Below are 15,671 nucleotides of genomic sequence, written 5' to 3'. Positions count from 1 at the left end.
AACTTATTTAACCAAAATGTTTTTATAGTATGGTGAGCTCTGGCTTGATGTCTCAAACATGTATTGATATCTTCAGAAAGGTGTGATTTAATCCTATCCAATTTTGAAATAGAATTAAGATTTAGCTTTATGTGATTTCTATTATACACAGGACATCTTTAGTTGTATTAATATTATTCATGTGCTCTTTTATTGAAAAGGCATTTGTTAGTGCCCCTATTTGCACAGCTAAGCCTTCTGCTAGAGTCTGAGATACTGTAGAAGAATTTTTAAAATCCTAGGTAGGTGGAAAGACAGAACTAGGGACTCAGAATGAGCAACTGACATGGCAGTTATTGGTCGATAAGGAATCCACTGTAACTGATGTTGAACATTCATCTTTGGGGGGGGGTGGTAATCATAGCCTCTACTGAGGAAATTCTAGATCTACTGTTCTTTTGAGGACTTTGCATGTCAACTCAGGAGTCTGAACTTGATCCTTTAAGAATGGATAGCTTTTGGACTTTTGGGAATGTGATGTTATAGTTATATAAACTTGCTGGGAAGATTACTTTGATGGCCACCCACAGACCCAATTGGCTGGGCAAAAATTACAGGAATGAAAACCAGCAATTCATGGAAGGAGGTGGTCAGAGTGATAACCTAGGGAAGAAAAGGAAGGCTCAAGCAAAGGGTCTTTTAATGAAAAACCAAGCAACCTTAAAGAATGATTAAGGTAGAAGGCATGAAAAAGAGGTCACAGTCTAAGCCTATGTTGCAGTTCTAACCTGGAGAATGGTAATATCTTTTGTAAAGATTAGAAAGTGGGAAGAAATATCAAAGAGTTAGATGATGCAGTTTAAGAAAGTGATTTTAAAATAATAGGGGAATCAAAGCGAAAAGTTGGCATGGAAATGAGAACAAGAGACCAACATTTAGATCATAGTTGAGACTGAGATTGCAATTTGAATATTATCAGGACAGAGGAGAAAGCTGAAGCTGTAAAAGAGTTCATGTTTGCTGAGGGAATATGCATCTATGAAGTCATTGCTTTGTCATAATTGTTTGGAGATGGAAAGAATGTATTCTAGTGAAAAACTCAATAGTCAAAATTACTCAGTGCTGAAGTCTGCCTTTAATTATAGTAAATGTGTTTCATTCGAAAATGTATTTATTAGCTATGTAAGTGATAGTTCATTCAACTAAAAGTAACATATTGGAGAAAGGCAATGGTTAGTGGAAGGCCACTATAGGACTTATTGTCACCGTTTAATTATTGAACTTTCTCTGATGTCACATGTTAACATTCTGCCTCCCTGGAGTGACCTATCACATTGGTCAACCAAGGTCACAGACATTTGAAAATAAAATGACAAAAGTCACACTAAAAAGTCCTGAGAGTAAAGCTTAACATGTTTGCTTTTAGCCTGATATATTTTGTGTCAGAACAAATCTTAGAGGTGCACTGACTCCAACCAGTAGGGGAGGGGCATTATTTTTTCATCATAAACAGATGAGTTTGGGTCCTTTGTTGGCTGACTGCCCTCTCCCCCTTTCAACACCACTTAAAATTTTTTTAAACTGCATTTATAAATAATTGAGAATACACTAGGGTAACTTCACCAAGACTTTTTTTTTTCTGGAACATTCTGAACATCTGAGTTCTATCTATTTTTTTTTATTAGAAAAAGTAATTCAGAATTGCCAATGATAATGGGGTAAAAAGCATGGTTGGCTGAGGTGCACATCTATTCCCAAACTTTCTCTCTGCCATGCTGTTTGGTCACATCCTCCCTCCTCCCCGATTCTCTGCCTTGCCTGTTTTCCACTGCATCTTGGCCAGCACTCTCTAGCATTATGCTCCCTGTTCCCCAATAGAGACGGAAGGAACTAGGGAGAGGCCCAGGAATAGGACCTGGTGACAAAGACTGAGTAATTGAATCAAAAGGTGTCTATGAGAAAGGGGAGGTGCAAAGGGCAGGCTGGGATCACTTACTTACCCTCTCCTTAGCTTCTCCTCTAGTTAAAGATTGTAAAACCCCACACACACTGAATGATGTTACAACATTCCAGTAAATGGTTCTCAACTTTAGCACTCAAGAGAATTGCCTGGAGGACTTATTAAATTACAGGGTGCTGAGTCCTACCTCTACAGTCTCTGATTCAGCATGTCTGAGGAGGAGCCCAAGAATTTGCCTTTCCAACCTGCTCCCCACGAACCTGCTACTCCCAAGCCACAGGGTATTTTGAGAACTCCTGGTCTCCATTCTAGACTCTGCATCGGACAAGATGAGACGTTAAAATTCATAATTATTGGACATAATTCAGAATTATCCTCCCAGTTTCTCTGCATATTGGACCATTTTCTCTCACTGGGTTAAAACCAAATGGCTTTAAAATTATTTTCCTAAGCCACATTTATTTGTTGACTTCCACTTTAGCAAAACATTGTATGTGTAAACTAAAATATATTCCAGGGAAATGAGAATTAGTTCATTTCCCGAATACATTGACCTTCATTCTGTCTTTAATCATATATACACAAATCAACTCTGGGAAGATGCCTTAATGGTTTTTTGTAAAGCACTGAAAATTAAATAATTAACTTTCCAGATTTTTATTTTTGTTAGCGAACAGGTGGCCATCCATCACAGAAACAGAATGCTGTGGATAAAGATGGAAGGAATGAAATGTTACCACTGTGGTTTCCATCATTGCACATTTTTGCATTTTATCTTTTAGATTACAGAGCAGTTTCTGGTCTTCAGGGCAGTTGTGTGGCCTGAGCTGACCTTTCAAAGAATCTGGGTAGAGGAGCAATCTATCCGTTTGTCATCAGAGTTCTTAAAATTTTTCCTTAATCTTTGATACACTGTGTAAAAAAATCTTGTTGAATTATAAACATCTGTAAATATACCTCTGGTACATTTCTGGTGAAATAATTACTGTTAAAATCAACAAACCAAATTTGTCTGATACTAATACTATTACAGAGTATAAATTGAGGAGACCATTCAGGAGTTCTTTTTAGAAATTAGAAATTTAGAAATTACAAAGGATTTCCCTATATTTCAAGTCAAAAAGGCCCTCTGAATTGCTTAACACTAATAATCAGTATTCCCTGCTAAGCACTGTTTTATAAAGTTCCTGTGATTTTTGATGATAAATTCACATTTCCGGCTACTTCTACATATAATTTTATTCTTAAGTTATTATATACATATGTTACACTACAAAAATATTCCTTTTCTTCCGTATAAATCTTCAAGTGTAAAACTTGTAAACTGAATCAATTATTAATTTTGGTTCACTGTATCACAGATCCAATGATTAGCAACCTGATTCCTCAGTTTTGAGCAGGAGTTCCTTTTTTTGTTTCTTTGTGGCAGAGAGTCAGAGAGAGGGACAGATAGGGACAGACAGACAGGAAGGGAGAGAGATGAGAAACATCAATTCTTCACTGGGGGGCTCCTTAGTTGTTCATTGATTGATTTCTCACATGTGCCTTGACCGGAGGGCTACAGCAGACCGATGACCCCTTGCTCGAGACAGCGACGTTGGGCTCAAGCTGGCGAGCCTTGCTCAAACCAGATGAGCCCGTGCTCAAGCTAGCGACCTTGAGATCTCGAACCTGGGTCCTCCACATCCCAGTCCGACACTCTATCCACTGCACCACCACCTAGTCAGGCGAGTGGGAGTTCTTGCATGTGGCTACACATTCGAATCTGCTGAGGAATTTGAAAGGTCCCAATCCCTGGATCTGACCCCACTCTAAGTAATTCCGACGCTGGCTGGAAGGCAGGTGCAGACCGAACATGGTGTTTGTGCAGTTCCCTAGGTGATCGCAGTGTGCAAGTGGTGTGGCAGCCACTCACCTCATGAGCAATCGTCATTTTGCTCCTTTCCTCCCATAACTTTCATGGTTTTTAAAATTTCAACTCAGTCAAAACTACCTTGATTGGACAAAATCCGTGCCAGTCATACTAAATGAGAAGGAAATGGCCTAGTAAAGGTGGTGAAGTCAGGGACAAAAGATGTAATGAATTCAAGGAATTTGACATTCAGACATCTAAAACCCAAAGCAGATTCTGTCTTTGATGGTTTCTCTGGGCTGAGAAACAGTGGCATGCTTTCATATTCATCTCTGGTTCTCTAGGCGGTCCCAAACGAGGGATTCTCTTACATAACATTGATTTTGTAAATTCTTAACAGACCAGACCCACTTTGGATGGAATAGAATTTTACTATTTTTTATTATTTTTTTCTAGCTGAAATGTGTATGCTCCCTTGGCTTTAATCCTTTTTGCACCACCCATATGGGGATATGAGCTCTGAACAATATGGATCCTTCCTGGGAATGCCACAAATTCAAGAGCAAAGCCGACCGTGTGTTGAATTTTAATAATTTTTAGCAGCTGGTCCAAAAAGTCATATTCTTCTAAAACCTAAAAATATTGGTGTAGAAACACAGCAAATCATAGTTACCTATGCAAAGTTGTTGGATCAAAAACTCGACTATGTTAGCGTGAAATGTATTCAGTATATTCACTTCATCCAATATGAAGTATCTGCAGAGTTTTGAAGTCCTGGCTTAGAAAAAAATTTGGTCTTCCCACCGTATTTTAAAAATAAAAATGCATTTCTATTCATTGAAGGCTAAGAACCTACCATGAGACAGTCAGGTCTGGTAAAAATGTTTGATGGGATCAGGTAAAACCCTATTTAAGTAGAAAGGCCAGAACATGTTTGTTAATGAGTATCTGGCCATGTCATCGTGTACTTAAGACAGAGGAAAGGGGATAAGATCAAAATTATTCAATCTCTGAGTGTTGGAGGAAGTAAAGCTTGAAGTGACATATACAAACAACATGTGTGACATCCATCAATATCAGGGGATTTTATAGACATTAATTATGTAGTGTTCTAAGTCCTCCCACTTTGAGGTGTATTTTATGATTAAGAACAAAGGAAAATAAAATTGATAGAAACAGCAATCAATGAGTAATCCCACATTCGGCATGCACTTATAAACCCGACACTTTATACTTATTCACAGACCAGAAAGAACTAATGAATCCTTCTGCTGGGCCTTTTTTACTCACTCTGGACTACGCTCTTGCTGTAGCAACTTTCATCCAACTTTAATATCCTTTCTTCCTCTTTCCCGGTCTGAATCTTCTGCCTCTCTGAAAAAAGTTGACAGAAGAATTTACTCAGATTTTGTATTTTATCCCTGATTAATGCTATTTTTTTCTCTTATGAATTGAAAATGATAGCCAACAAAATGAGATAAAAATTATCTTTAGAATTTTGAGTACCTGACTGATTGAAATTTTAGGGTTATTCCTGCACTCTCATAGCATGGGTTGAAAACATTAAGTGAATTGAATTATATTAAAATTTTTAAATGGTTGGACCAAGAAAGAAAACATTCTGTATTAATAAAAAGTGTTTGGATTATTTTTTAAAAGATGTTCTTTATCTTAGAGAGAGAGACAGACAGACAGGAAGGAAGAGAGAGAGATGAGGAGCATAAACTCACAGTTGCGGCACCTTAGTTGTTCATTGCTTGCTTTTTCATATGTGCCTTGATGGGCAGGGGGGCGGAGGGGGAGGTTCCAGCCGAGCCAGTGACCCCTTGCTCAAGCCAGCGACCTTGGATTCAAGCCAGCCACCATGGGTCATGTCTGTGATCCCATGCTCAAGCTGTTCTCAAGCTGGTGAGTGTGCACTCAGGCCTGCAATCTCAGGGTTTTGATTCTAGGTCCTCAGCATTCCAGACTGATGCTCCATCCATTGTGCCACCACCTGGTCAGGCAAAAGATTTTTTTTTTTAAGGAGACAGCAATTTTCTGTAAAGGGCTAGTAGTCAACTCTATCATTGCAGTTCAGGGGCAGCACCAGACAGATAGCCCAGAAATGAAACAGAGTGTCTGTGTTCCCATAAAGCTTTATGGACACAGAAATTTGAACTCCAAAATTTTATCCTTCTTCTGATTTTTAAAAATCATACATAATTGTAAAAATCCTTCTGAGCTGGCTAGCCATACACAAACAGACAGATGGGCAGGGTTTGGCCTGGGGGCTGTAGTTTGCAGGCCCTCGTTTAATTTAAAACTTTCCCAAGTTGAAATCTTTCATTGAGCAAAAATAATAAACTTCTGTTAGTTTATTTACCAATATTTTCATAATTCTTTCACCACCTAATTTTTGACTGGCAAATTGGTCGCCTCTCTTGAGTCAGCCTGCGGCTGTGTCGGGCAGCCCAGCGTGCCATATTGAGAAGGATTTGAGCCTGTGCGGCAGCAAATGAGCACAGAAGGGCAGTGGGAGAGCCACCCGGCTGGACATTCATGGCTCGTACACCTGTGCTGTGCTATAATCTTATGAAATGCTTCCTGTAGGTTCCACTGATAGAAGTTACAGTCACTTTTCTCTGAAACTTTTCTCTCTAGGCATAAATTTGCAGTGGAGATAGTTATTTTTAAGTTAGATATTTATAAAAGTTCCTAAGAGTTCAGCTTCCTTTACTCAATATTGATTCTCAAAACTGACAAATATGCTCACTGGTCAGTTGCTCACTTCTCATTATTGGCAGAAATATGCAGGGCAGTGAAGAGCGAACAAGAAAGGCCATCCCTGCGAAAATGATAACTAAGTGAACATAACTATACTAAGATTTTATTTATCTTCCTTAAAATTTGAAAGCTCTTCTTGGACTGTAAATGGTGTTTAAAAATTGTACTCTGTGTATTATTGACTACCAGACTGAAATAATAAATACTGAACTCTTGACAATAGAATCTATAAATAGATGGAGCCGATTCTGTGCAGTTAATATAGAAATATCAAATAAAACCTGACAAGGTAAATACAGTATCACATATCAAAATGGCTTTAAATTGTAGTTCGTGGAACACTAGACTTAAATTTGTATGCAGATTGGGTTTTTATTATGTTTTTGAAGTTCCCTGGGCGACCTGTCTTGCCAGGGCACTTGGAAATGTTAACTATCATAACCAATGAAAAAAGGCATTAAAAAATAGACCCAGCATAAATCACACATATTTGCAGTCTGTCACGAGTTGAACCTGAAGATAGCCTTAAACTCCCGCAATGTAATTAAAACACCTTAAGAGTTTAGTTACATATAAAGAATTTATGCTTTTATGCAGGTGGCATGTGTTAATGCGGGTGTGTTTTCATATTAAGAGTTCTGATTAAAGTTTCCTAGAAGAAAATATACAGCCTTGTGGCGCTCAACATGTTCATATCCTGATGGCGCTGGAGCAGTGGTGTTGGGTGTCAGGTTGACAAGCACAGTTCCTGACTGTCGCTGTGAATATGATGGAATGAAACAAGCCAGATCTGTGTTTGCCTTGAAAGGTATCCAGACTTAATATTATACTTTAAAGACATTCTGAAGCATCGACTTCAGAATAAGAGCAAACATTCTTTAAGGCCTGGACAAACCCGAAAGGAATTACTGAAATCTCCTGTTTCAGGCATACATTTTAATAGTAGTGCTCAATGACAAGTCATTAATTCCCTGCAACCTGACTCTTAGGTACAGGTCTCCAAAGGCTAAAATGAGGGGTGTTTTTGTCTGCTTACCTTGCTGTTTGATTGGGTATCAGTGCAGGGAGACATACAAAGCTCATGTGTTAAGTGCAATTTACTATTCTCAACTGGTGTCCACATCCATGCCCAAAGGCTCGTATTGAGATTGGTGTAAAATCAGCTGTCCTCCCCTGGATTGTTAAATTAGCAACTCAGGTTAGCCTCACTCAGAACTACAAAACATAAAGGAGGTGGGTATGGCTCTATGAAAATGCATTAGGAGTGTGTGCGTTAACAACAAACATTATAGGACAAGTTATCATCCTTTGTGCATAAAGTATAAAGGGGAACCTCATTCTTTTAAAAAAGTTGTTATTGAGTATATCAGGGTGACATTGGTTAATAAAATCCAGGTTTCAGGTGTACAGTTGTATAACATACCATCTGTATGCTGCATTGCATGGTCCCCACCCCAGGTCACCTCTCCCTCCATCACCATCCACCCCCTCTACCGGCCTCCCCCTCCCCCACCCGCTTCCCCCCTGCAGTCCCCACACTGTTGTCTGAGTTGTTTTTCTTTGCCTCATTCTTTAAGGAGCGCATGCTTTACAACTTTGTATTTTACAAATTCGACTTTCACACAGTCTTTTGCTTAATATTAAGAAACTAAATCAGCCTTCTTGCATCTTTACATTTAGGGGGATGATTTTGAATGATTTATGTTCTTCTTCTTTAAAGGTGGTGGTGGGAGGGATGTGTTAAATTCCATCAAGCAGCTACATGCTTACAAAAAAGCCTATCCTTCTCAACAGATAGACTTAGTACATCCTTATTCTTCACAGAGTGGGAGTACTATAGTGGGGACCACCTATGGAAGAGGTACTAAATTAAGGCAAGGAGCAACTTGACTTTGCTTGTAGGTAAAATATGAGACAATGATAATGGCTAGATTATCTATTTAGATAAACCCCTGTTTATAAAACTTTGTTCAACAATGTAGTGTTTGCCTTCCCAGAAATCTTGTGGCCTGAAGTAGTTACATAGTATTTAGAATGCTTCTAAACTGTCAAGCCCCTCTTCTTGGGTTCAGACTGCTACCAATGGGAAAAGCCCACAAGGGTACAATACATTGTTTTAGCAATCTATAGTATTGTTAAATGAACTAACTAATTAGTTAGATTTCAAAAGGGTTGTCCAGTGAATATTCAGTTTTCTATGCTAATTGTTCCCACAATTAACATTTGAGGATTTATAATGGGAAGGAACTAAGAAGTGGTAAGTATACAGCAGGTACTGAAGACATACTATGGTTTTATGTTCTCTCCTGGTAGTAGTAGTATTTTCTGCTATGCACATGGATTCCAGAGGAAGAGCATGTACTCAAGCCCAGGAAGGACCTTAACCTAGGAGCCAAATCTCACTCACCACCTGTTTTTATAAATAAAGTTTTATTGAGACACAGCCCTGCCAGCCATTTACATAGTGTTTATGGCTGTTTTCTTATAAAAACAGCAGGAGAATCAAGTAGTTGTGACAGGGAGCAATGGCCAAGAAAGCCTAAAATATTTACTACCTGGCTCTTTACCAGGAAAGTTTGCTGAGCCCCATTCTAGACTCTGATGCTGTGCTGTCCAATAATATAGCCATTAGGCTACATGTAGCAGCTGAGTGTTTGAGATGTGGTGATGGAAATGAGATGTGTTATGTGTGGTAAACATATGCCAGATCCAAAGACTTAGTAAAAAGAAAGAAAGGGAAAAAAGAATGCAAAATAGCTCATCAGGCTTTAAATATTGATCCCATGTTGAACTAATAATATTTTGGATATTGAGTTAAGTAAAATATCGTATTAAAATTAATTTTACCTGTTCCTCTTTCCATTTTTTAACATGACCATTAGAAAATGTAAAATGTGACTTGCATTTGTGGCTCACATTATAGGGTTAGTGACAGTTCAGATTTAGAGCCTGGAGTTTGGAGGATATGTGACCTGTGAAACAGGTAGAAAGAAGAAAGATGGGGAAAGAGAAAACAATCTCTTGTATTTGCAAATATCTTTCAAAATCAATAAAATCTTCTATTAATTTGTCTATTTCTCATAAGAAGGATACTTAAAAATAATGGATTAGGTTGTCTATGGACAAAGTTTTAGTTGAGTTCTCTCAGAAGAAGCCCCTGACTCAGAATTCACATTGGGAGGTGATCTGGGAAGCATCTATCAGGGAAACGGGAAGCCAATCAGAGAAGGGAAGGAAAGAGGGCATGGCTGTGACCAGGTCGTTGCTGTGGGCACCTGGGCTCCTCCCAGTGAAGCTCTCTGGGAGATTTGATGGAACAGGACTCCAAGTGGTGCCACCCTCAGGTGAGGAACCTGGGCTGTTCATCTACCAACTGCCAGTAGTTTCTGGTTCAGGGCTGCATTGAGGGGCATCAGCCTCCCCTTGATCTGTCTCAGCATCCCAGCCTGCCCTGCCTGAGCCCAGATAAAGACCTAGAGTTGAAAGTAACCGTTGTTTGCAACAAAGAGCCATCATCCAGCTTGAAAATGGTGACTGCCTGAGGCATGAGGTTGGCCTCTAGACTGTCTGGTACTGACACCAAACTGAATGTTTTATTTTATACTCCATGATTTCAACAAACATTTTTCTAGTCCCTGGTGTATGTATTAATTTTCTCCTCTGATCTTAACAATAGCACAATAGGTAGATTTAGCCACACATTATGGATGGGAAAAGGCAACCCAAGAACCATTTGTCTGTGAGAATTCAGCTGGGATGGTAACGCCAGTCTCCTTACTTCATTCACATGGGTGGTCATTCATGCCTGACTGCTTGAATTGCTACAAAGCTCAGCTCCATAAGGAGATGTGGATGTAGCGATGTTCTCAAGGTGAGGAGAGGAAACAGCCTTTGGTGGGCAGAGTACTCTATAGAATTCCTTAGATATCTATTGGGAAGTAGATACTTATATCTGCTTAGTCCCAAGACTCTTATGCCAAAAGTATTATCTCTCTTTTGCACAAAGCATAGTCCAAATCAAGAGGTTATAGGACCTGCTAACCACCACACAGGATATTAGTGACAGTTAAATTCTGGAAAACTGCACAGAAGTCCCTGTAGTGAAAGCTTATGGATACATGGTTCACTGAAAACTGGATTTGGTTGCCTTCCCATTAGCCAAGCTCTCTTCAAAGGTGCTGTCAGCCCCTTTGGTACCTCTTGGAAACAGTGTCTCTCCCGGTTTCATTTCCCTTTGTTATACTTCTGACTGGCTCCGTAATTCTTTGTGGACTTCAGTAACACTTGCGCTATTTAAATCTGAATAACCCCAAAGGATCTAGTTAGGTCAATATGTTTAAACCACAGGCTTCAGTCTACATATTAGTTGATTAAAAACAGATTTTATATATGAAATGTACTTAATCAAAGGAGGGGGAAGCAAGCAGATGTTTGTAAAATCTAAATGTGTTAGACTATATTTATTTGGCTCTTGCTGACTAGCTTTAGAAAAGTCATACCTATGGCAATTGATCTGTAAACAGTTAGATGATATTTTCCCTAGAAATTTTCTGCTCTGAAGGGTTAGCCAAAAAGAAAAGAAGGATTCCCTAAGACTGACATACCAAAAGAAGTTGACAAATATTCTATAAAGTTATCATATTTAAATAAAGAACACTGAATAATGAAATGCCTCAAAAGTATGTGTAGTCTCTAACCATAAAGTGACCAGTGGTTGCAATTCATTTCATCCAAACAGTAGAAAAACTTTGGCTTTTTTGTTGTTATTAAGAGCTTTGAAAGAAAGTTTTTCTTGATGCAAACAAGAAATCATTAAGTTGCACTTAAATCATTGTCTGGTTCATTCTCCAACTTTTTGTTGTATCTCATCCTTTAACTGAGAAATGATCATTTTTTTCTCCTTTAAAATATTTATATTTGAGACACTTTGTTTCAAAGCCAAAATTGAATATTTCTAATTGGTCTCCCAGTCCAGGTAAAAGATGCACAAAACTTTCCTCTGAATTGTGAACACAGAAGAATTATAGATAAAATATTATTAAATGGATTTAAAGGAAAATAACCATGCTTAAACATAAGTGGAAAGTCTCCGAAGACCAGAAGTGAAAGGAAATGCAAAACGGCGAAGGGAAGCTGAAGTTGGGCTGCTCAAAAGAAGCAGAGATGAGCTGGGGTAGTCAGGACCTGAGGGGATACACGGTAGGGTGTGTCCTGCACATGGCAGGAGCCTGACACCACCCTGGACACCTGGAGGCCAGGACACCCAGATACACTCTGGCTCAAAAGTTACCTCCCGCCGTCTCTGGAATTGAAGCTTGACAGAATTCTCATGGAAAGAAGGAGAAGCACCGAGTCAAACCAGCATCTGTGCCTCAATAGCACATGGGTGTCCTATGGGAGTACCCCTCTGGGGAAGCAACCTCGAGCCCTGACAACAGAGTAGGCATCTCACCTGACTGGGCTATGTCAGCCGCCAAATGGCAACACGGGAAACAAAGTTCACATCGGATGAGCTGTCAGACAAAAATTGTAAGACACACGATAAAATCAGTCTTGGGAATTGTTATGCAAACATAGGAAAATATGAATTGCCTTTTCTAAAAAGAACTTAAGAATAAGTATGTTTAGTTCTCTTGAAATTTTGAAGGAGGGAATTGCATCCTGGGAACATGAACAAAAAGTAATTCAACAAGAAGATGTGATAAAGAACCTACTGGAGATGAAAAATGTGGTCATTGACCTTTTAAAAAAGTTATTAGTGGGATAAACACCAGATTAATAAGCATAACTTGTTTAAGAATAATCAAAGAGATTTCTGCTTCTGACTTGTGCATTTTAAGTGTGAAATAAAAGGTATTCTTTTCCTGGATATATCTTTCTAAATTTAAATTTTGGGAAAGGATAAAGAGTAAACATTTTGAGAAATAAATTTCACAGCATAATGAACTGTTATCACCTTATGAAATTATTAACTTTCAAAATCCCCCTGATGCTCTTTCCAAACCTTTTTCTTAGATGGCATTACAAATCCTAGATCTATTTTCTTTGCCATATTTTCCTTTATTCCATATATTCATTGTATTGGTGAAAATATCTATATGTTAAACATATAGATTCCCTAACCCTTTACCCTCTTACATCTCTCTGGTCTCAGTATATTGCATTGTCCCATTCCCTGCCCATATACCCTTCCCCATGCTCACTTCTACCTCCATTCCATCTTCCCAAGAAATTCCCACTCTGGTTCACCAAAAACTCCCTGTACATCTTTCCAGCCTCAGTGGAAAGACTGTGTCCTCTTGGAGCAGTGTTCTCCAAGAAGTCTTGACTCTTCTCTTGATTATGGAATGTCTCTCCTTGTTGCATAGCCATCTTCTTATGAACAGGGAGTACATATTTTTATTTCTTCCCCAGTAGCTCTCTGAGTATGGCATATAGCAGAAACCCAATATATACTTGTATGAATGGATAAATGCATGAGTGAATGGTATAAATGAAGAGCATACAGATTGAGAAGTAATGTAGAACTCTTAATGACTCTTACCCAGAATAGAAGATTATTATGGTTGAAAATAATATTTAATAGTCATTGTGGGGAACTTGAAAGTTGATGTTCTAAAGGAATAGGCAGTATTCTAGATTCTGAAGTAGGATAGTGATCTAAAAAAAAGTGTTCAAGGAAATTTGATCTGGCATCGATAGGTTGATAGGGAAAGAATAAAAGCACGTATGGTAAAAGATATGAAGAGTGAGTAAACTTCTTAGAAATGCCTATAAATGGCCATAGTGTCAGCAATAGCTGGACAACTCATATCTTCATATCTTCCTCCAAGGGACTCATCTTAGTCTGCCTGCAAGAGGATAACTCCTAAAAATCCAATAGCAGTTGATTTGATGTGGAAATATATAGAGGTTATAGAAGTAACCTATAACTAATTTTAGTTAATTATGCCTCTGTTAATACAAGAAACAGGAACCAAAAGAATGGAATTTGAACATTTTTAAACAGGTTCTTTTAAATGTGACTTTTCAAATTCCAGTTTAAATCTATAAATACTTGAAACCACATAGATCTCCTTGAGGTCTCTAAAAAAAAAAGTATCAGTTTTCTGAGTATGAGTAATTTGTGCATAGTAAAATATTAAAAGTATGCAGAATAATATTTTCCTCTCTTTTTTTGAACAGCAAAACTTAGAGACTAACCTCACCAACCTTATTAAGAGGAACACAGAACTGGAGACCCTTTTGGCTAAACTCATTCAAACCTGTCAACATGTTGAGGTAAGTATCTCTGTGTGATGTGTTTCATATAAAAGCTGCTAGATCACGGGTTTTATGCCCTCAACCTACATATTTTTAAAACTGGAATCTTTTTAAAATTCGATCTTTTGCAGAAGCAAAATATATAAGATGGATGAAATTGGAAGGAACTAGAACCATAGAGAATCCCTTCCCATTGCCTGCTTTCCCTAATCCAACTTTCCTTAGCATTCCTAATATTGTAGAGTCGAATCATACTTACAAAGAACAGCCTATGGAAAAACACTATTTAAAAGGCACTGGATTGGCTGCCGTAACAAGTTGCCACAAATTTGGATGACGTAAAACAACAGACATTTCTCTAGCAGTCTGGAGGCCAGATGTCTGAAATCAAGGGGTCGGTCTGGGCGCGCCCCCTCTGAAGACCCTGGGTGGTGGTGATGGTGGCAGTGATGGTGGTGGTGGTGGTAGGGGGAGATCCTTCCCTGCCTTTCCTCACCTTTTAGTGGTTCCAGGAAATTCTTTGAGTTTTTGGCTTGTAGCTGCAGCAGTCTAATATCTGCCTCTTTTAATCACATGGCCTTCTCCCTGTGTGTCTCTGTATCTGTGTCCAAATAATACTTGCAAAGCCATGGTCATTGGATTGGGGCCACCCTTCTCTACCCTACACTTTAACTTGATTACATCTGCAAAGATCCTCGCTCCAAATAAGGTTGTAAGGTATTTTTCCCCGCCGAGAAGGAAGGAAGAGGGCTCGGAGCCGCAAAGTGTGGAATAAGTAAACGGCTTTATTGAGTACAGAGCACACACCCCACCTGGCAAGGTTCCCTGGCCCCAAGGAAACATGGAGGCCAAAGAAGTTGCAAAGATTAAACCGCGTGGCAGATATTTAAAGGGTCCCTCTAGGGAAGTGAAGCTACTATGACGTGGTAAAATTTCACTGGCTGGCAGACAATCGCTTTTTTCCAAATGTTTCCTGGGAAGCTTCCTTTGGCGGGCTTGATTGTGGGCGGTCCTAGCCAAAGTGGGCGGGTCTGAGTTCCTATGTCATCATCCTTCCATCCACCGACCTTACAAAGGTCATAGTCTCAGATACCAGGGGTTATGCCTTGGGCATAGCTTTTGGGGGGACACAGTTCAACCCACTACAGGTGTATGGTAAGAACATCTTGGTTGTCAGATATGTTTCCATGAAATTGACCACAGTTGCAGCATGTTGGCATTCATCATGTCAAGAGCACGCAGGTGGCGATGACAGCAAGGGCAAGACATGGACCCCAGGTCTTTCTGACCCTCTGCTTGGATAGGTTCACTTTTGGCAATAATCCCCCCCCAGGGGACATTATGAGCCTTGTTGATTAAACAACATTGTAAGTGATGGTGAACTAGCATAATGCTTTCCTTATAGGATAAAGTAAACATGTATTATGGGAATAAATGCATGAGCAAAATGGAATGATTCAGGTGCTATATTTTGTTTTTATGAGGTGATGGCATTTGATATTTAGAATAATAAGAAAGAATTATTTCTCTTTCATTAAAAAAAATACCTGTGTTTTATGGGGAAATGTTGCAAATGCTTTATGTGATTATTTTATGTTAGCTAGTTACTTCTTGAAGCATTAGTGTCTGGTTCTCACTATGGGCTATAATGATTTTAGAACTGTCTCGCTCCTAAGTGCAGTATTAGTACGGCTTGGATTTACAAAATCAGTATGGTAGAATTTACAAAATGCTACCCATCCTAACATGGAAAATGACATTCTGTAATGTTCAATAATTTCAAATGATAGATCTATCATTCAAGAAATTTATAAGTTGATTTTATTTTTATTCCTTTTTTTTTTATTTCAA

At 38.8% G+C, this 15,671-nt stretch overlaps 1 protein-coding gene across 6 annotated transcripts in view; it reads left to right on the top strand.

Annotated features, from left to right (window-relative positions):
- The window catches only part of MID1 (midline 1), a 338,615-nt gene that overhangs the window by 263,491 nt on the left and 59,453 nt on the right, over positions 1 to 15,671 (top strand). For all 6 annotated transcript variants that reach the window (XM_066356335.1, XM_066356338.1, XM_066356337.1 and 3 more), the window contains one exon: positions 13,743 to 13,838. In XM_066356335.1, coding sequence (XP_066212432.1) covers positions 13,743 to 13,838 — 96 coding nt within the window. The remainder of the gene's footprint in view (positions 1 to 13,742; positions 13,839 to 15,671) is intronic.

Source organism: Saccopteryx leptura, chromosome X (assembly GCF_036850995.1).
Source record: "Saccopteryx leptura isolate mSacLep1 chromosome X, mSacLep1_pri_phased_curated, whole genome shotgun sequence".
NCBI lineage: Eukaryota > Metazoa > Chordata > Mammalia > Chiroptera > Emballonuridae > Saccopteryx > Saccopteryx leptura.
The sequence above is the reverse complement of the archived record's forward strand: the minus strand, read 5'-3'. Positions and strand labels throughout refer to the sequence as shown.